The sequence below is a fragment of the Elephantulus edwardii genome, unplaced genomic scaffold (genome assembly GCF_000299155.1).
Source record: "Elephantulus edwardii isolate Elephantulus edwardi_28Jun2011 unplaced genomic scaffold, EleEdw1.0 scaffold00054, whole genome shotgun sequence".
NCBI lineage: Eukaryota > Metazoa > Chordata > Mammalia > Macroscelidea > Macroscelididae > Elephantulus > Elephantulus edwardii.
Window position 1 is genome coordinate 8,955,164 of NW_006399804.1, and position 23,455 is coordinate 8,978,618.

General features: G+C 36.5%; 1 protein-coding gene across 1 annotated transcript in view; it reads right to left on the minus strand.

Moving 5' to 3' along the window:
• Nucleotides 1-23,455, minus strand: part of ARHGAP21 (Rho GTPase activating protein 21) — a 135,348-nt gene that overhangs the window by 20,522 nt on the left and 91,371 nt on the right. The window contains exons 7-11 of the mRNA XM_006887105.1: nucleotides 18,482-18,511; nucleotides 15,289-17,197; nucleotides 2,418-2,576; nucleotides 2,177-2,279; nucleotides 409-445 (exon numbers count right to left, since the gene is read on the minus strand). Coding sequence (XP_006887167.1) covers nucleotides 409-445; nucleotides 2,177-2,279; nucleotides 2,418-2,576; nucleotides 15,289-17,197; nucleotides 18,482-18,511 — 2,238 coding nt within the window. The remainder of the gene's footprint in view (nucleotides 1-408; nucleotides 446-2,176; nucleotides 2,280-2,417; nucleotides 2,577-15,288; nucleotides 17,198-18,481; nucleotides 18,512-23,455) is intronic.

Here is a 23,455-nt window from a genome sequence, read left to right on the forward strand (position 1 = left end):
CAAGGATTCTGGGGCTCCGTCTGACATACTTTGGACATGTTGCCAGGAGGGACGGGTCCTTGGAGAGGGACATCATGTTTGGGAGGGTGGAGGGACAGCGCAGGAAGGGAAGACCCTCTATGAGGTGGATTGATTCGGTGATTGGGGTAATCGGGATGGGTGTGTCAGAGGCAGTGCGGTTGGTGCACGATAGAGCGGGGTTTAGGGCTGTTGTACATAGGGTCGCTATGAGTCGGAAACGACTCGACGGCACATAACAACAACAATACTTTAAAAACACAATTGTAAGTTAAAAGAATAAAAGATACTGACATTTAAATATTTAAAATATATAACAGATAAAGACATACAAACACCTACAGTAATATTTATCATTTGCTTTGTATTTTAAACATACTGAATACCAACCTTGATTCCCTTAAGACTAGATACAGGCTTAAAGGACCTGTTGGAAAAGAAACATATTTGTATTTACATTAAATGCATATAATACTTTAAAGATGTCAGAATGTTACATCTAAAATTTCATTCATGAAATGACACTCACCATTCTCCTGTTAAATGATCAATTTAAATTAAAAAATCCAACTATTAGCTAATTTTGTAAGCATTTAAATTTTTTATTCAATAACAGAAAACTCCCTAGTTAATCATGGGATTTTCTTATAAGAGTAAAGAACAAGCCACGTTACTAACCACTGGACTTCATTTTATTAAACACATTTAAACTACTATGTGAAGTATTCCCATGTTAATAATGATTCCCATGTTAATAATGATTGATAAGTTGTTGTCATCCATAGTTGGAATACAGAAATAGTACACTTAAAGCCTCCAATTTGTGGACACTGAACCTTGGATGTAGTATGAAGAGAAAAGGTGCTGACAGTCAAATCCTACTCTCTCCTCCTCAAACCATACTCTGATTTGTTTCTACAAGAAAAATAGAAACTATTTTCAATGGAAGGATTATTAAGTCTTCAGAAAAGATTATAAAAATTATTAAAGATTAATATTGGAAGAAACATTTATCTTTTGTTTAAAATTCACTTAATTAGTTTAGGTTTTTGAGATATAACTGAAGATGATATAGTCCTTCTTTTACCTCAGATCCCCTTGAAGAAAAAATTAGTAAAAACCAAATATGCAAGCATCAACAATATCAAGGGGCATCTCCAATTATGAACTACAATATAAGATGAAAGGTAGTTAAATTCATTAAATAAAAAAATGGTAGCTAATGGTTGCAAATCTGATTATTTAAGTGCACTATTCTTTGAAGGGAAAAAAAAATAGGAAGGTCAACATTGATCAACCCTTCTTTGAAACAATGGTAAAGTTCTGGAGTTGGAGAGAGGAACCTCATTTGTCACTACACCTTATCAGAAGAGGTGAGAATAAAACAGACACCTGCTGTCTTTACAGAAAGCACTGCTTAGCTGGTGTAGAGTCAAGTGCACTTGGAATGTACACTGAAGTACACTTGGCAGTACACTGCAGTTGTTGGTACTTCTTACTGAGGAACGAGTAAAGGATAAAGCTCAAAGATCTTGTACCGTTAAAAAAAAAAATCCCTGTTAGCCTGGAACAATGCCCCGGAGGCACCTCTCACAAACGTCTATCAAATTGTTGGTCCAAGAAGAACTATCATATAAATATGTACATTATTACAATGAAAAAGTTCTTTGATAGAAAAGTTCAATACTTCCAAAATTAGTGTAGAAAAGAGTATGCCATGAAAACAGCCTTTTAAAAATCCAAAAACCATAAAAACTGATACAAGGCTAAATAAATAAAAACTAGCCAGGAGAATTCTTGAAAAACATCAAGTCAATCTGGCATAATCCATAGGTGACTGCGTTGCCCACACCAAGGGGGATGGTTTGAATCTACCAGTGGCTCTGTGGGTGGAGATTAGTAATGTCCTCCTGTGAAGCCTCTGAAAACTTGGTTCTAACTCAATGGCAATGAGTTTTGGAGTGATGCATCAACATCCAGATCAACTGAACAGAATAAAGTCTAAAAATAGAATTTTTAATTCATAAGTAAAATCCATAAGTGAAATGAGATTATAACAAAGGCCATATATAAGGATAACTTATCCAACATAGACTTTTTGTCAAAGTCAAGCTGAATACTCATTTCAAATATTTGAAGGCAGCATGCATCAACTTACAAATTTGCCTCTTCCCTGTAATCATCCAATCCTTCATCATATGATTTTGATCTCTCTGTCTTTGAGCTGGGCTGGCCATCTAGACTGGGTGGTCCAATAGATTCTACAATTCAAAGAAACATTTAGATGCTTACAAGCCAATTCCACATTCATGTAATACTGAAAAGAAAAACATATCACACTATTCTAAATGGAAGACTGAAAATGAGAAATGGTTTACATTATCATTCATTAAATATACCATGGTCATGTGAGAGTTGACGTCGAATTAAAGGAGCTGAAGTTGTGAGGCTGGGAGGAACCGATGCTATAGAAGGTACTTGAGAGGTAGAAGCTGAGATGACAGCAGAAGCAGGGATATGTGCAATATCATGATCAATGCTAGGGCTAGTTGGTTCATCTACAAGATGAAATAAAAATTGGAGCATTAAATGACCTAATTATTAATACAATAAAATGAATAATCATCATGATTCAAGAAATCAATTAAAGATTTTAACTTTGATTACCATAGCACCAATGACTCATTTATTTGGTTTGCTAAAAACTTACAAGTTATTATCTAGTGATTACAAATAATTTTGAGAAAGTGATTTAAGAAATTAGTTTCACCTCTTAACCAACCAAATTAGCTTCTTTATTAATTAATCAGATACAAAAATTTACATGCATTCAGAATTTACACCTATTAAACCAGAACAGAAATCATACACAATGCTAACACATTTACTTTTCAAATTTTATAAGAAGGTGATTTGGCTAAAGCTCAGTTTTAAGTATCAGCTCCTAAAACCTTACTCTTTTCATCCATTTCCCCCACAAACACAAAAAATATCTTCATTTTTAATAGAAAAACAAGATTGTACAGTCTGGCTGCTGCCAGATAAGATACAATGAAGAACAATGCTAGTATAGAACACTTTTGTGCAAATCTGAAGCAAGTACCCAGTTTCTTGACAAAGGCTCTCACCAGGAGCAATTCTCAAGTGCCACCTGAACATAAGATATCCTTATGCCCTTAGATAAAATATTAAGTATTCTGGGTTCTATGAACCTTAAGATCCCCCAAAGCAGTCACTATTGATCAAAGACAGATATATGTATGTATGAATATATATACATGAACAGGAGTATCAAACTAACAGTTGAGTATAAAATGATACTAGAATGGCTCTAAATTTTATCATTTAATATTTATGAGATGTTATGAAGCAAGTACTATTTTATGGATGAAAAAACCAAGACACATATTAAAAAGCCATAAGGACAGTATGTGAACCCAAACCATGTTACATCACAGTTCCTGTTTTAGGGGGATTTTAGTTATTTCTCTAATTGGTAAATGATGGCTTTGTTCAAAATCCTTAACTCTTATTAAAACAGCAGTGGTTTATATTCTAATATTTTAGTTCAAAGGAATGTAAGAACTATTTTCAAATGAAATGCCTCAAACTTGAGAAACCATAAGGCAGCACTTTAAATAACATAATAATGGAGTCTTGATTTCTTGATTTAGGTCAAACTGTTTAAATTTTGACCCAATTCTAAGACTGCTATGTCATTTTAATGACCAGCATTTTATGAAAAAGCATTTTATTACTAATGTCATAAAATTAAATGTTTCTTTTTTTCCCATAAAATCAATAAATCCTGACTACCTTTAGTGCATTTCTCATATATTTTTAAAAAGCGGCTCTTGATAGATTAGGGAGATCTAGTGGCCTAGTGTGTCCCTCTGCTGGCTCTAATTCACCAGTGCTCCGAGAGAGAAAAATGGGCAATCTCTTCCCAAGCAATTTACAGCCTCTGAGTTACTTCTGACTCCACTGCAATGACTAACTGACCCGACTAAGAAACACATTGCAAGTTTCTGTCTCTTTGAATCAATTTTAGTACAAATATGACAAACACGATACTCTATTAGTTGTTAAGTCCCGTCGAATTGTACGCGAATTCATAGCGACTCTATGAACAAAGGCCCTGAACTCTCATCAGTAAGAATACATTGGTTCCAAAATGAAGGATCTCAGTAAAGAAAAAAAAAAAGATAAAAATATTTCGTTTTACCCACTAATTGTAGCATTCATATATATAACTATCATTAAATTATAATAAACGTAACAAAAGTTTATCAAATGATAAATAGATGAAAAGTAAGTAGGTGTCAAAGTCTGTTGGTTCAAAATTCTGTTATGCATAAATGAATCCTGATACAAATGCTATATTCTTTAGAAATTATCTACTACTATCACTGATAATATTAAAAGTTTATGAGATATTTATTTTGGTAGCAGAAACACTCACTGGAAAATCCATCAAGAGAAAATATATTTTAAAACTATAATATTTTAAAAAGTAAAGATGATACTCCTTTGGGAAATAGTCTCAAAAATGACACCTCAGGGGGATATGTGACAGATATAAAGAAATCTTTCAGAAGAATCAATGTTGTGCTTTGTTAAGAAATGTAAGACATTTTTATATTTAAAATAAAACTATCCCGGTGGAGGGGGTAGATAGGGAAGAAAAGTTCAACAATGAATGACTGGAAACCCTGAGTCTCTGAAAACTTTCATAAAACTAAATTTAAAAAAAACAAAAAAAACCCCAAAAACCAAATAAAACAAAACTATCCCAGAGTAAAAGTCTAGATGTGCATGGATTAAGACTTAAACAAAAATTCAATGTCATATTTTTTAATGGCTATAGAGTTCCTGAGGTTCTCAAGGAAGTGGTTAATAAGTATCAGACCACTAGTTAAAAGGCTAGTCATTCAAACTCACCCAGTAGTGCCTCAGGACACAGACCTTGTTATCTGCTTCTGAAAAGGTCACACCCTTAAAAACTGGAGCATAGTTTACTTAGTTCATGTGAGTAGGGATCAACTGCTTACCAAAAGACAACAGATTTTATTACATGTTGCAGAAATTTTGGAAACATACTGGATTTAAAGAATCAGTCTCAAGTACACGCTTCCGAAAAAGAGAAGAAAAGGTATATAGTTGTGGTATTAGCTCAAAAGTTAGGTTTTTTTCCTTAAAAAAAAAAGCCACTGCAGTTAGTCCTCTATGGTCTCCAGCTATCTTAACTGCAGACACATGGTCTTTCAAATAACTTACAGTTGTGGGACTAGAAAAAGAGAAAGAGTGCCTCCCACACTAGGTAGCAAGACTTCAGGTGAACAAGGCTTGTGGCAGCAAGACCCTACTGAGAGTAAGACCCGGTGGTGGAGAGATGTGGTAATGGTGTGGAGAAATGGTGGCAAGGCATGACTTGAGGTTTCTTGCATTTGTGCTGACCATAGTTAAAGGTTTGGCTGTTCTTGCCAGATGACTGAAGGAGAAGCTGATTTGTAACTGCTTTGAGGCAAACCTTGCTGGATGATTTGGTTGTAACTACTTTGGGTAGCATGCTGATTCAGGCCATAGTCTTTGCAATTACTTGCTATGCATCAGAAAGCTGGACAATGACTAAGGATGATAGGAGGAGAACTGATGCCTTTGAGCTGTGGTGCTAGAGTACTGAACATACTACGGACTGCTAGGAGAACAAACAGGTTCGTGCTAGAGAGAGTGAGACCAGGTTGCACCCTGGAGGCAAGGATTCTGAAGCTTTGTCTGACATACTTTGGGCATGTTGCAAGGAGGGATCAGTCCTTGGAGAGGGACATCATGCTTGGGAGGAAGACCCTCAATGAGATTGATTCAGTGACTGGGGTAATGGGGGTAGGTTTGTCAGAGACAATAAGATTGGCACATGATAGAGCAGGGTCTTAGGGCTGTTGTACACTGGGTTGCTATGAGTCACAGGTGACTTGATGGCACATAACAACAATAACCTCTGAGGTAAATCTTACTGGATGATTTGGATTTGACTGCTGAACTGAAACTGGAGGGAGCCCGGACAGATTGAGGAATTGTGTCGGGACTGTTGGGCTAAAACTTAGCATTGGTATTCTTTGCCTCCCCTCATTTTCCAACTTCCTTTCCTAATAAACCCCACTGTTGAAACCATAACGAATAAATGAACTTCTTGGTGTTGATGTGGCTTAAGATGCACCATGGGCCTGGGCTTTGGGCTCTTTGTTTGTTTTCTGCTCTTTGTGTTGATGTGGCTTAAGATGTACCATGGGGCTGGGCTTTGGGCTCTTTGTTTTCTGCTCTTTGTGCATTAGGAACTGTGTTGATTCTCACTCTCTCTGGCCCTTTCAGAGAGAAACTCATGGCCCTGTGCCCCTATGTCCTGTTTTCCTCACTTTAGACAACAGTACTTGTTCTAGAAATAGAGATGGTAAGTGATTACACATTTCAGTATTTTTTGTATTCCTTATTGTAACAGTATGTCTTATTAGTATTTTAAAGAGAGCTTCAGCTATGTTGTTGTTGTTCTTATGTGCCGTCGAGTAGTTTGCGACTCATAGCGACCCTATGTACAACAGCCCTAAACCCTGCTCTATCCTGTGCCAACCGCTTTGCCTCTGACACACTCATCCCGATTACCCCAGTCACTGAATCAATCCACCTCATAGGGGGTCTTCCCCTCCTGCACTGTGTCTCTACCCTACCAAGCATGATGTCCCTCTCCAAGGACCTGTCTCTCCTTTACAACATGCCCAAAGTATGTCAGACGAAGCCTCAGAATCCTTGTCTCCAAGGAGTAGCCTGGTTTAACCCTCTTTAGGATGAATCTGTTTGTTTTCTTGGCAGTCCATGGAACATTCAACACTTCTCCAGCACCACAGCTCAAAGGCCTGACGTCAATTCTCCTTCTATCCTCCCTAGTCATTGTCCAACCCTCTGATGCATAACAAGTATGTAGTTTAAAATGTATGCAACTACCCCATATATTTGCAATATACTAATGAATTCAACTTCATATTCACAGTGTAAATATAAAATGTTTTCTATTGTCTAAAATATTTTAATTGTAATCCTTAATTAGAATGGGGGGGAAGCTCCTAAATTTTACATGTACTTTAATCAGTACCAATTTGCAGATTATGCCACAACAATTTATACTTAACCTTTGCCCAGTATCTTTGCTAAATGTGCATTAAGCTGTCCAAAGAGAAAATGCAAAATTTTCATTCTCATAAAAAAATATTCAAACTCATTGTTGTCAGAGATCTAATTAATTTTTAGATCATAAATAAACTTAAAATATCCGTCAAAATATCTGGTCATTGTCTTAGGCATAGCATATAATACATTAAGAGCTAAAGCACACAAAACATATTTATGAAGTATAAGTATGTACTGCTTGTTATTAAGTGACAATCATTCATGATATATTGACTTATACAATTAAATGATTATCCGAAGAATTAAAGCCTCTGATGGATTGAATTAAGTCCCCTGAAAATATGCACGGTAAACCCTAACTTCTATGTTTGTGGTTATAATTCCATTTAGGAATGAATTTTCTTTGTGATGTTATTGGTGCAGGATTGGCATAGACTACGTCTTGAAACTCAAAAACTCAAACTCATAGCTGACCCTCCACTGGGTTTTCTAAGGCTATAAATTGCATGGGAGGAGACTGCCCATCTTTTTCAAAACAGCTGCTGGAATCTCACTGCTAAGAGGCATGGCCTTTGGGTTAGCCGTACAATTCCCTATGGACTAGGCTAGCAGAGCTCCCTTTCATCCCTTTTCAGATGTAAAAGACTAAACTAGAAAAGGAAGAAGCACAGGTGAGGGAAGACAGGTGACAGCCACATGAAGATGGCTAAGGAGCAGAAGTGAAAAGAGATGAGGTCCTTCTTCCAGAGCTGACACAAAGAAAGCCTTCCCTAGAATGGGTATCTTGAATTTGGACTTCTAGTTTCCTCAACCATAATAAAATAAATCTATTTGTTAAAGCCATCCACTTACTAATATTACAGCAGTACTAGACAATGAAGACAAGGTCTTAATTTACTTTATTCACAGCTTTATAATATTTATAAATAATATGTAATATAAAAATTATAAAAAAAGGTGGGTAAAACCTCACCCACAACTGAAAATTCATTGCCTTTGAGTCGGAACAGACTCATAGCTGACACTCCACTCAGTTTCAGAGGATATAAACCCCATGGGAGGAGATTACCCATCTTTCTTTTATAGAGCTGCTGGAGGATTCCAACCATCAGAAAGGTATATGGCCTTTGGGTTACCTGTGTACATATTGGTTATATAAGATGCTATAATTCAGTGTGATCATAGTTTCTTAATCGGTAGAAAAATACATGCCTAAATGTCTAAAACTTTCATAAAGTAGTGTTTTCCAAAAGCACATAAATAATTTCACAGAATGTGTGTGTGTGTGTGGGGGTGGGTGTGGGGGTGGGGTGTATTTTTACTCCCTGGTAGCATCTGGATTTTTTACTTGGTAAAAAAAATTAGAAGTTATTCAGTTAAAAATGAGTGTTCATATTTGATAAGATTTTTATAAAATCTTTGCCATTTAGTATCCTAATTTGTTTATTTGTTGTGTACTGTAGAGTCATAATTGACCCATAGCTAACCCTCCCGCAGGTTTTCAGTGGCAGTTAATCACCTGGAAAGAGAATGCCCATGCTTCTTCCATAGAGCAGGTGGTGGCCTTAAACCATGAGTCTTCAAGACTGCAGCACAGCTTCTTGCCACTAGACTACCAGATTTCCCTAATATCCTAACAGTACATCTAAAAGATTTCTTATATAAAGAAAAATACAGTTAAATACAAAATCAAATGACATATTGTGAAACTGTATGCATTACTGTCAAAAAGCTATTTTTTTCAAATAAGGAATAGAATCCTTAAGGGCATTTACAAAAAATAACCAATTATTTCACAACATAAAAACACAAGGCAAAGGAAACACAATTCACAAAAGGAATATAAAGGCCTAAACAACTGTGGCTAACTCTGAGAAGAATGGGAATCCCAGAACACGTGATCATGCTTATGCGAAATCTATACTTGGACAAGAGGAAAGTCATCAGAACAGAGCTAGGAAACACTGCATGGTTCAAAATTGGGAAGAGTGTATGCCAGGGATGTGTCCAATCTCTATACCTATTCAATCTATAAGCAGAACAGACTATCCAGGAGTCTGGGTTCTATGAGGAGAAATGCGGCATCAGGATTTGAGGAAGACTCATCAACAATCTGTTATGCATATAACTCAATCCTGCTTGCTGAAACTGAGGAGGACCTGAAGCGTTTGCTGCAGAACATCAAGAACTGCAGTTTTCAATAAGGATTGAAGCTCAATATCAAGAAAACAGATTCTTACCACTGGGCCAATTTGCATCATCAGGATGGATGGCGAAGAGATTGAGATTGTTAACAGCTTTAGTTTTCTTGGATCTACAGTCAATACTCTTGGTACTAGCAGCCAGAAAATGAAAAGATCTATTGTGTGGAGGAAGTCTGTTGTCAGAGACTTCTCCAGAGTACTGAAGAGCAGTGTCAGTCTGGAGACTAAGGTGTGCCTGACATAGGCCATGATCTTTGCAATCACTTGCTATGCATCAGAACTGGACAGTTACTAGGGATGGTAGAAGAATTGATGTCTTTGAGCTGTGGTATTGGAGAAGAATGTTGAGTATATCATGTACTGCTAAGAGAGAGAACAGGTTCATCCTGGAGAGGGTGAAACTAGGCTGCTCCTTAGTGGCAAGGATTTTTAAGATTTGTCTGATATACTTTGGACATGCTGCAAGGAGGGACCAGTCCTTGGAGAAAGATGTCATGCTTGGAGGGTGGAGGGACAGCAAAGGAGAGAAAGACCCTTGATGAGGTGGACAGGGGTAGGTGTGTCAGAGACAATGAGATTGGCACAGATTAGAGCAGGGTTTTAGGGCTACTGTACATAGGGTCCCTACTAGTCACAGGCGACTTGATGTCACATTATAGTAACAACAACAATGGAAATGTGAAGAAAAACAAAGCCCTACTAATAAAAATAATCAAATAACCACAAGATTAAGCGAGCAAACATTTTCACCTCATGATGCTTTTTTTCCCTATTTTTTCTCTTCATATTCTAGAAGATGACTACAGAGAGGATATCTTATTTTTTTTTTAAATTTTAATTTTATTATTTGTGTGTACCGTCAAATCAGATCTGACTGGTACAGGAGGAGATTGTCCCTCCTTCCCTGGAAGAGCATCTAGTGGATTCAAACCGTGCGCCTCTGGGATTGAAGTGCAGCTTCTTGCCACTAGGCCACCAGAGCTCCCCAGAGAGGATATCTTATTTAGCTGCTGATCTCTCTTTTTAAGGCGCAGTAGAACTGTCCATTATAGGCTGCATCTTCTTGCAGATATAATCTAAACCTGATCAATCATAACTCTCTCAGAGTTCACAGGGACTTTGTCAAGGGGTAAGGATATGACTGAATATACTGTGTACTGCCAAAAGGATAAATAAACGTGTCTTGAAGGAAGTACAGCTAGGGTGCTCCTTAGAGGTAAGGATGGTGTGGGCATATTATCAGCAGCGACCAATACTTGGAAGCGTATCTCATGCCGGGAAAGGTAGAGGTTCAGTGAAAAAGAGGATGACTTTCCACAAGACTGACTGACCCAGCAACTTTAACAAGTTCAAGCATGACAGAGAGCATGGGGATGGCACAGGATAGGGCAAAGTTTATATCTATTCATAGGGTTGCTATGAGTCATAGTCAACTTGACAGTATCTAAAAAAACAATTTAAAGAATATGAGATCTGGAGCCAGCAAACAATCAGTTCTGCTAGTTATCAGCTTGAGAGACTTTAAGCAAACTACTTAACATTCCTTATATATAAAGTGTGCTATTAATTCCTGTCCCAAATTTTTCACCCGGTTATAAATAAGGATTGATATATAAAATAGTTGGCAAGTTACTAGGGACTACATATGTTTTTATTTGTTGCTATAGTAAAATATTACTTCAACTTAAATAGTTGTTGTTGTGTACCATTGAGTCAGAACTGTCCCACAGCTGACCTTCCAGTGAGTTTTCACGGGCAGTAAATCACACAGGAGGAGACTGCTCATTTTACTCCTGTAGAGTCTTTGGTGAATTTACACTGTGTACATTTGCAATGGTAGCACAATTTTTACCACTAAGCCACCAGAGCTCTCTACTCAACTATGAACTGGGGCCAACTCAATGACAACTAAGGACAACATACTTTAAATTTCTAATTTAAAAGATAATATTAAGGGTCTATGATAGAACCCTCATAATAATGTATATCTTAACACTTGTATGGTAATTATCAAGAGAATATTTTGTTACACATCTAACTACCATGATGAGAACATTTCATTTGGTTATACGTTTAACTACCATCTCAAAATTACTATTTCCCCATTATTCCAACAAGTAATAAATGAAATACGACAGGCACTGTCTTAGAATTAAGAATATGGAAATAAAGAAAAGGTCTAAACTCATAACGTATGTAGTTCATGAATTAGATCTGGACAGAAACTTAAAATATATATGTTATGATAAGTGTAAACAAGTGATAGGAAGATAAGCAAGTAGGGAATGTCAAGCATGTGTACTTGTAGGGTGCCTGTTTTAAAGGGATTCGTCAGAACAGGCTGCTCTGATAAGTGATATGGAAGCAGAGACCCAAATGAAGTCAGGGAGGGTAGTGAGCCGTGTGAAAAATCTGTGGAATGTGCTTTTGGACAGGGAACAAACCAGTGGTATGGCCTTAAAGCAGGACATCAGGCAAGTTGTAGGAAAGCAGTGTGGCTGAAGAAGGGAAGCAAAGGAAGGTCAGAGATCAGAGGAGGCATGGGGGTATGAAACAGACCATGGGCGGCCTGGCAGGCCAAGACAAGATTTGGGATTATATTCTGAGTGAGATGAGAAATAAGGGGTTCTGATCAGTAGTGATATGACATGATTTATATTTTTAAAACATTACACTATTTGTTGTGGAAAGAATGTATCTGAGGTGTGCAGGAACATACTATGCATTCATAAATATGACAAGTATTACTGATTGCAGCACATGCTTTTTATTTAAGTTACTTTTCCAAATTTATTCCAGAATTTATTCTAAGACATTTGAAGATAGATTTTCTTTTAGCCCAAGATAAATTTACAAAGAAGTTTTAAAAGAAAAAGTTACTGTTTTTAATGAAAGGTTGATTACTAGTTATTCAAGACTGTTACACTTGCAGGATGTAATATCAATATCTAAAAATCAGTGGGATTCCCCTACAAAGAGAACTCAGGAGAAGGAAACTAAGAAAGCAATACCATTTATAACGGTCAAACACAAATTGAGACACTTGGCAGTGAACCTAACTAGAGACACAAAAGACCTGTACCAAGAAAACTACAGAACATTTCTGTAAGACACAATAAAAGACCTTAACAAATGGAAAAATATGCCCTGTTCACGGATAGGAAGACTCAATATTGTGAAAATGATAATCCTTCCAAAAGCAACCTAAATGTGCAATGCAATCCCAATCCATATACCAAATTCATTTTTCAAAGAGATTGATAGGAAAATTGTCACGTTTATTTAGAGAAGAAAGAGACCCCAAATAAGTAAAGCACTTCTGAAAAACAAAAAAACCAAAACAAAGCAAAAAAGTGAGACACACATAGCACTCCCTAACCTCAAAACCTACTACACAACAGTAGTAACCAAAACAGCACGGTACTGGTATAACAGGTACAGGTACACAGACCAATGGAATAGAATAGAAAACTGAGAAACAGACGTATGGTCAACTGATATTCGTCAAGGAAATACAACCTGTCAAATGGGGAAATAACAACCTCTCCAACAAACTGGACTGCTACCTGCACAAAGCTGAAACAGGATCCACATCACACACCATACACAACAATCAACTCAAGGTCAATCAGAGACCTGGGAGTAAAGCCTCAAACCATAAAGTTCATAAGAGACAAACTGAGATCAAGCTTAGATGGTCCAGTTTATGGTATAAAGAGACTGCCAAATACAGCCAGAAATGTATAATATGGAGAAGATAAAACTGGTGCATGGGACCTTCTAAAGTTTCAAGCCCTGTGTGCATCAAAAACATTTTCCAACACAGTGAAAAGAAAACCTACCAATTAGGAAAAACATTTGGCAATACATTTCAAACAAGCATCTCTCATATCAAAAGTTTAGAGAATCTCATAGGGGCTCCAGAAGACATATAACACAATTACAAAATGGGCAAAAGACATGAAAGGACTTTTCACAAAGATATTTGGATGGCCGACAGACACATGAAGAAATGGTCAAAATCACTGGGAATAAGAGAGATGCAAATCAAAACCACAATAATACCATCTCACCCCAGTGGCAATGGCAAAGTTTAATAGGACAGCAAGTAATAAATTATGAAGAACATGTGGAGAGATAAGAACTCTCATACACTGTTGGTGGGATTATAAAATGGTACAAAACACTATGGAAGGCAGTATGGCATTTCCTCAAAAAGCTGAACATAGACATTGCATATGACCCAGATATTCCACTGCTTGGAATATACCCCAAGAAAATGAAAACTGAGGCACAAATGGAGATTTGTACACCAAATATCCACAGCAGCATTATTCACCATTACAAGAACATGGACAACAGCCCAAACGTTCAATCACAATTGAATGGACTGAGAAAGTATGGTACATTCACACAATGGAACCCTACGCCGCACACAGTGAGCAATGATTTTGAAAAGCACTACCTAACGTGGGAGGGACTGGAGGAGAACATTATGCTGAGTGAACTAAGACCCAGGAGGACCATGTATAAGACCATTTTTATAGAAACAGATAACTAGTAAAACGTGTATGAGGATCTAAAGAGGGAGGGTGGGAGCAGAGGGGTGGTAATGACAGGGTCACACAATTTGACTGGGAGGAGTGGGTAAAGGAAATGGGAAAGATCTGGATTGAAAAACAAGGTATACTTTGTAAGTAAATGAGTGTAAAATAAAAATTTTATTAAAAACAAAACAAAAAACCCCACTTTTCCATCTGGCTTTTTATTCAGGTGAATAAACAACTATGTGTAAGGTGGCTTGCTGGATCCCCTGGTTTCAGATGTCAGAAATTTGTTTTGTCAAAATAAAAATTAAAAACAGGAACTAAGTTCATCAGTGTATTATATTTTAAAAGAATGGAACATTTAGAAATAGCTAAAAGTCATAGCTGAACACCATCACTAATATTAAGTTAATGTCACAGAATTACCATGTGGAGAATATGGAAATGGCAACTATTAAATTCCATAATTACCACAATAAAAATTTTTTAAATAAAAAAACAACTGATACCAGAAATAGATTTAATAAATTTTAAAGAGTAAAATCTATGGTATTGACTGATACACAACTCATTAACCTGAGAACAAACATTTAAAAATCACAGAGTAAAATTTAAAAAAAAAAAATCATCTTAGGCAGCCAATCAAGTGAGAGCCATGTGTAAAGATTCTTTGCAATGAATATATTATTAAATTAAAAAAAAATTTTTTTAAAAATTTTTGTGTGTGTGCCATCAAATCGGGATCTGACTGGTACAGGAGATTGTTCCCCCTTTTCCAGTAGAGCACCTGGTGGATTTGAATCACTCACCTGTGGGACTGCAGTAAAGTAAAACTTTTGTCTGGCCAACAAAGTTATATTCTGCCTAATGTCCATTTGTCAAGGTCTGACTACATACATGTCCTTGGTTCCAACACCTACAGCCTTTTTTTATGTTTAAAAAAGTCAAGTTATATACAGCAGTTCATAATAAAAAAAGTGTTGCTTTGAGACATACATCAAAACATTATTATTTAAAATATTCTAAGTTAAAGATATTTTAGTGTATCTTGGAGTATTTATTCTTTTTTTTATGCCTAGGAAAGAATACCATTACTAAGACAAGCGACTAACTGATAGTAGATATATATTGTTTCTGTTCTTATATGCAAATTCTGCTTAGAGACAGACTGAGGAACAGAACTAGTTTGTAATCCAGGACCTGGGCTCACAACATTCACATTGCTTAACATCCTATTTCATGCATCATTTAGGTTAAGCAATGCATGACATAATACTTTTCTGAAAAGATTTCTTAAATACCCATCACATTAGCTAATAGCAGAATATAAATGAACTCACCTATGAAAGGGATGGAAGCTAAGGAATCACCAGGTGGACTGGTACTTGAGGCTTTCCTTTCCTCCATCCTCTTTATATGAACCTCTCGGCGTGCATCATTGGGCAACCAGCAAGTAGTGTCTGACCCAGTCTCTTGCTCATTGACTGCCAAGATGTATGACTGATGCCGTAAAGGCTGTGGTGTTTGGCGGCCAGATGGAGGTTTTTCCCTTAGAACAACAGTTTCTTTGTTATCTAAAATACCTGATTCCTGAATTTCAGCCTCTTGTAAATTTACATCTTGATTCCTTTGACTGATAGGTAATTCAAAGTCTGAAGTGCCAGAGCTCTCATTCACCTGAGGGATAAGTTTAGTAGATGCTCCCGACAAGGAGGGGGCTTTCACCATCTCCAATTGATGATCCAGAGGACTTTCTGTTCTTAGCCATGTCTGCTGATTTAATAGACTGTTTTGATGCAAGTGATTTACTGGTCTTTGGTCTTTGACAGAAACAAATGAGTTTTGGCTAAATGATGGTTTAGAGACATATGCAGAAGGCGCTTTCAGAGAATTGCTTCGAACTTTCACAAGAGGCCTGTCCTGACCTGACCTGTCCTGTGAAACACCTCGAGGCAGTGGCATTCCACAAGTAGTTTGAAAACTTCTGTTTGACTGCAGGGTTTTTAAATCTGGGGAGATTTTTTTAAACTGAGACCCAGATCCCATTCCTCTGCCACTTATTCGCCTATTATCAGAATGAACAGTACTGGGAGCTACAGTGAAATTTGAACCTCGAAAAGTTTTATGAATTTCTTGCTGCCTTGGTCTTTCATAAATACCCCGTCTATCATCTTGTTCTGTAAACCCACTCCATTCATAAGTCTGTTTTCGCTCTCCATTTGAATCAGGTGTTTGACTTTCAGAATTTACAGTCTCTACAGTTTCACCCTGTCCCCCTATATAATCCCATGAACGAGTTCTATGATTACTGAAGCTAACAGGTTGGGAGGTCAGAGCTCCTTGAGAAGCACTTCTTGGATAATACTTCATTAGTACAGAATCTTCCAGTCTTTCCTGGGAAACACTGCGTTGTCGGATCTGAACAGGTTGAGGCCCTCGATCATGAGAGGTGCTTCTACGTCGTACCTGTAAAGTAGTGCGATTTGTTACCACCTGATTATAATCTGCTGTGCTCTGGGATGCTGCTCTTAAACTATCTAATCTTTCTTGAATTGTCCGACAACCAATGTGCAATCGTCTGTTATCAATATACTCTTTGTAAGTTTTATAATTTTTCCAGTCTATATGCTGATGGGAATTTGGAGAACAGTAATTAACAGATACAGAAGAAGAATCTGCAACGTGAGGTCTACTGCTTGAGATTCTTTCTGAATGTCCACTATAATTTCCAGACTTATGTAAAATTCCAGAAGACTCCAGCGACCTAGTGCCTGTGGCTTGATGAATCCGATGGGCAGTGGGAATTGATGATGGTGGTGATGTAGTTCTTGCTACTGACTTTAAAGAACTCTGTTCATTTATACCATACCTCACTTCTTCAGTTCTATGTGAAGGAACTGTGTGGCTGTTTCTATTAGATAACAAATCTACAACCTTCTCAGAAGGTAAAATGACAGTCTTTACACGTTCATTGCAAACACACACTGCTGTATTTGACTTTGTAACATCTGTTGGTGATGGAGGCACTTGTATTTCCATTCTATAGGCTCTGCCAGGTTGTGTCAGCACTGGTGTACTGCTCTGTGGCTTGCTCACTGAAGAGCCTGGAGGAGATACTTCAACTGGCTGTGCCATAGTCGAAGAGGCAGTTGTCATCCGGGAATAGGAAACTGGTGGAGGTTCAGGAATATTGTGGGCATTGCCACTGTAGGCCACATTGCCTTTCATGTAGGCATCGTCAGAATATGCCTGTTCAGGAAGAAGAAAAGTATCATTTAAAGTTCATGAAAAGAAAAGAATTGCCATTCTTCTAGCTTGCTATTTCATTCTACTTTGCCCTATCTTGTTCCTTAATGATTACTACAGCATGCATTTAAGCTTAAAATAAGGTAGTCCACACATTTAGAAAAGAGCAAGTTTTACAGAAATAAATTGTAAATGTATATAAATTATAATCACTGTTTTCTTAAAATTTCTGAAACACATAAAATTTTACCCCAAACAATTAGATGGAGCCAGGCTCTTTCTAAAATTCTCCCCATTCAAGCTTTATGATATAAGGATTTTCCAGCAGTTGACAAGTTAAATGGCTGCTTAATAAATCCCAGTAAAAAAAAGGAAGGAGGGGTTCTTAGTTTTTACCAGAGGTAAAAATATTAAAAATATTAATGAAGCACATATTATAATATTTATACTAAGCAATACTGCTTTTCTGAGTTAAATGTAATTTATTGACTTTTGTCTTATCAAGTAACCCTACAGAAGCCTTAAAAGAGTCCACTTTGACAAATTTAAGCTCTTCAACATGCATTCTAAATATTCTGTATTTAAAGCCAAGAATATACATGTTTAAATATGAAGCAGTACGCATGAAAAATACGTAAACGGGAAACTGAACTTTCTATCTATAATTTGTATTTTTATACTAAGCTAATATGATAATGCATAAAATTGTCTTTTAGCTATTTTAATGATATCTTTTTTCTATTACCAATATGAAGGCATGCAAGTCTAAGATATTTATAAAATTATCTAGCAACACTTCTACAAACTAAAGAGTAACTGAAATGTAACACAACAATCCCTCAAAACAGCTATCAATGCAGCACAGGACTTTGTTCAGAAGGAGGTAGTTAGGGATAGTATCATATTGCACACGCTCCCCGAAATCAAAACAAGCTTTAATTCAAGGATATCGTCATATCCTGTCTTTGCATTAGACAGCTTGCAAAGCTCAAGTGCAGCCACACACATAACAGCAAGCTACTAGGTAAAGGGAAAGGGCAAGATACTTAAAAATAAAACACTGATGCTGATAAATATTAAGCTTTAACAGTTAGAAACCAGATACAAAGGAAAATCAAACATAAAAAATGAAAGCCATACATCACAAACATATTTTGCAAATTAGTAAGATTAACACCAGGAAGGAGTTCTTCTAAGCAAACTGACAGTTTTATTAAACTGGCTTATTACAAATCTCTAGAAAACATGACTTTAAAAGCAAGGAAATGGCCACTGCGCATTTCTTACCAGTGCTGTGACATCCTTTGTAAACTGTAGCTAGCAGAAAATAGGAAAACATAGTAGAAGCTGCTTACACATATAAAGGCAGAATCATGTTGTCATATTGATGCTGGAAAAAGCAAGCTAAAAATACATCTATACTGATTTCACTGGAAGGTACCAAGAGAGGTAAAGGGCAGTGAAGCATAAAGAGTAACTTCAGCGTCCTTCTGAGCCTCCTTTTCTCAGGCTTTTATCTGGTTCTTATTTGTCTAGAATTCTTGAAAGCAAAATACATCTGGTGACATACATTCCTAACAGATACTTTCTTCAGTAGGCACTGCTGTCTGATAATGTGCTACAAAGCTTCCCTTCTACAAGAGCAATATTGATGTCTCTCATTTCCCCTGAGCTTCTTCCATCTCTGTTTCCAGATGACGAAACGAATGCTCTATTATGCATTTAAAATAGTACAACCTCCTTTTCCCCCTGTAAATCAGAGCATAACCACAAGCTGTCAGCTGAGTACAGCTGCCTTTACACTTATCATTTAGAGCAAAAAAAGAGAGTCTGTTTTATTAAACAGGTTTCATGAAAAAATTAGAGATCCTTCCACACTGTATCTTTTGTATTGTTTTATTCACTTATGATGACTGCTACTGAATAGCTAGAAGAGCAATTATTTCCACGGTAATTCTTGCTAAGTTATAACAAATATCATAGCCTATGTAGAACAGCATATAATGATGAAAATTCACTGAAAGCTTAAAACAAAGTATATAAAAGAATACATGTATGCCAAACTATTTAATGACATGAAAAGTCAATTGTAACATGCAATTTGGGTATGCGCATTAACATAACAAGCTATTCTTTTAAATGTTGATTATATCCAGACCAGTAGTTATCCATGGCTTTAAATCTGTTTGGATGAGCAAAACAAATGGTATAGTACTTTCAATAGCATATTCTGTGTAATTTTATTATGTAATTCTATGATTAATGATATAAGGAAAGGTCAGCTGGCAGGTTTCTGAATTTCTCAAAATCTCTACTATATTAATGCACACTGTGAAACTAAACATAAGAGGTAACATTCATTGAGTCATGAACTTATCTTTTCTTCCAGGGGTTTTAATATGGTTAGAATTTCCTGATTTGGGAAATGCTGCTTCCAATACAATTATATATATATGAAATGTAAAAATTTATTCTAATTTGGAGGTAGGTACTAAATCTTTCAGTAATAGAACATATGATTTTAACAACTTGAAAACATTTTTTAAAACATACAGTTATCTTTGTGCTCACTTCAGCAGCACATATGCTAAAACTGGAACAATACAGAGATTAGCATGGCTCCTGCGCAAGGATGACATGCATTGCATATCGTGAAACGTTCCATAAAACAAAAAAAGGAAAACAAAACAAAACATATAGATATCTCTAAGTTTTCTTTATAGCATTACTAAATACTAAATCATCTATATTGATTGGTCCCAACTTCTACGGCAAAACTCTCCAAACAAACCCGATAACATCAAGTCAGTCTCAACTCATAGTGACTCTCCATCCAGTTTCCTGGCTTTTTTCCCCTCAGAGTGGCAGATTTGAATTGCCAACTTTTCAGTTAGCATTCTTATATGTTACAGATAACAACTCCTGTAAGTTCTCCTTTAACTTAATCTTTAAGTTCTTAAAGAGTCTTTAAAAATCCTTATATACACACATGTACCCTACATTAATAGTGGAATGACTAAATAGAATGCATTACAGAGATAAAATATTAATTCCCTCAAAAGCATACTGAGTTACCTCACATACTGTTAGTATGGATAATAACAAGCTTGTCTAACTGTCCAATCCTACTACTGACCTTGCTACTTATATAAAGATTCTTATTCTCATAAAAGGTTTGGAAAAAAATACCATCCATTCCAAATAAATGTCTATGAAAGTTAGCAGTTCTCCGGCTTGCTCCTGAGGTTTAGTATGGTAAACGAGCTAGTAAGTCATGATCATATCTAAGAATAATTCTAAAAATTGCATAGCTATTGACTTTCTAAGAAGAAGTATGACAAATAAGCTCCCAAATTAATTTTGGAAAGTAAACTAGGGCTCACTCAACTCATTGCTGTTGAGCTGGAACAACAGCTAACCTTCTACTGGGGTTTTCAAGGTTGTATATCATGCTGGAGAAGACTTCTCATCTTTGGAAAATGTCCATCTTTGTCCCAAGGAGTTGCTGCTGTATTAGAATCCCAAGAGAGGTATATAGTCTTTTGGTTAGCAGCACAACTCCTTCAGAACTATATTAGAACAAACAAATTCACCTATTGCTGTGGAAATGGAAATGACTCACAGCTGATGTGCCAGCAGGTTTTCAGAGGCTATAATGGCACTGGAAGAGGCTCTCCATCCTTCTCCTGTGGAGCTGGTGGTGGATTAGAACCACTTTCCTTAATATTGGTAGTACAGCTCCCTATATACAATTGGCTAAACAGAGCTCCCTAAATTGGGACTTGCAAGGTACTGCTGAGTCAGAACCAACCCACAGATGATCTTCAGCAAGTTTTCAGAGGCAGTTAATTGCACAGGAGGAGACTGACCATCTTTCTCTTGCAGAGCAGCTGGCAGATTTGAACTGTGTGCCTTTGGGATTGCAGCACAGCTTCTTACCACCATGCTACAAGAGCTCCCTAAATTAGGAATAAATAATATATTTTTTTTTAAAGAATTCCTTGTCTCCCAGGACAATCTTAAGTGGTCTACTAGAATAAAAACTGCCTAAATGCCTAGTAAAGAAACCTTTAGATTATCTCAAGAAGTGAATAACTCAACAAGGTTTGAGAAAACATTGGGATAATGGTTCAACATATGTAACACTTTGAGGTGAACCTTGAAACTATGGGCATGGCTTTATATTCCAGAACAGAACTGCAACTCTAAAGCCTGCTCATAGTTGTGGCTGGCATTTTTTTTTGCTGAAGGGCTTGGTCAAAAAGTACCAAATCATTCACTGAGCCATAGCAATATTTTAACTACCCACTGGGGATCTTTGAATTGTCAGTAAACAGCATAACATATTACTTTTGAAAATTCTAACGGGTATGCTTAAAATAAAACAGGAAATGTCAAGACCATCCTGTATTATTAAGTTTGAAATGATGGCATGGACATGTTTTTAAAATGGAATGTCATTATATTATTTGTACATTCAACTATTAGTAATTATAGTCCTTTGGGCTGTTTTAGGCCAAAAAGAGGTACTGCACAATATGTGATGGAGGTCTTAGTGGCATGTACAGCACTTAGTTTTTCCCATTTGAGTAGCTCTAGAATCTTACAAGTCGAACAGTATTAAAAATCAGTCAACTTTATTTTTTACCCATTTAATATACATTCCTTCTGAAATTTCCTTTATCTTTGTACTCTAAAAAAGTTAAGCAACTTATTTAAAATTTATATTTCAAGATGAAAACAGCAATGCTACAGTGTATATAACAGCAGAAAGTTCTTTAAAAAAATTAAGGACTGATGCGTCATTGAATTTATTTAAAATTGTGAATTATAATCTAAGAAGCTTATTCTATCGAATTTTGTTTTGATTTGTTGTGGGTTGGTTGGTTACCCCCCCCCCGCCCACACACACACACACACACACACACACACTATTTAAGACAGAGTTTAAGTATCATAGGATATAGTAATAAGAGATTAACTGGCAGCACCAGGATTGATGGAAAGAGGTTGAGATTGTTAACAATTTCAGCTTGCGTGGTTACACAATCAATACTCTTGGCACCAACAGCCAGGAAATCAAAAGACAAATTACATTCAGAAAATCTGCTGTCAGGAACCTCTCCAGAGTGCTAAAGAACAACGATGTCAGTTTAGAGTCTAAGATGAGCATGATCCAAGTCATGGTCTTTGCATCAGAGAGCTGGACTCTGACCAATGATGACAGAAAAAATAATTAATGACTTTGAGTTGTGGTGCTGGAGAAGAATATTGAATATACCATGGACTTCCAAGAGAACTAATAGGTCTGTCCTGGAGAGGATAAGCCAAACTGCTCCTTGGAGACAAGAATTTTGAAGCTCCTTCTCACATACTTTGTGCATGGTGCCAGGAGGGACTAATTCTTGGAGGAGGACAGTACAGGAGAGGAAAACCCCAGATGAAATGAACTGACACAGTAACTGGGGTAATGTGGGTAGGTGTATCAGAGACAGTGAGATTCAGAGCTATTATGCATAGGATAACTATGAGTTGTGTTCAACTTGATGACAATAACAAAACCAACCATTAACAACTGCAAAAGTGAACAGAAAGACTTTTTTCAGGATTACTTGATTTCAGGGATTTCCAATAAAATTAAGATACCAGACTGTTTCAAATTTTCTTTAACATGTCCTTCAAAATTCTTATCAGGTGGAATTGTTAATTTAATGTAAAGGCTTATGAGAAAATATACTCTAGCCATGCAAGCAGTAGAGTTAAGAGAGATGACGGATGGTTTGATGGGAAGGGAATTAGTTTCATTTTAAGTATTTCTACATACTTAAAATAATACTTAGAAAAATTCTCAAGTATGTACTATTTAGGGAGTTCTAGTGGTTTAGTCAATAGGAAATTGTACTGCTAACCTAAAGAAGGCAAATCTAATCCAACAGAGGCTCTCCAGGAGATTTTTCAAAGGAACAAAGTTAGAGCAACTAACTTGCAAATACGAGGAAATTTCCATGCCTCCTTTACTCTAGGTACTTTGATCCATACTTCACAAATGTATGTCTAATATTAAATTGACTATAAAACATACAGGTGCTCTGATGGCACAGTTTATAATATGTATACTATTAACCACAATCACAGCCTGCTAAAGCTGAGGAAAATTAAACCAAATCCGAGGCAACCAAAATATGACCTTGAGTCTATCCCATCTGAATTTCAGAACCATCTCAGGAACAGATTTGAGGCTTTGAACACTAATGAACGAAG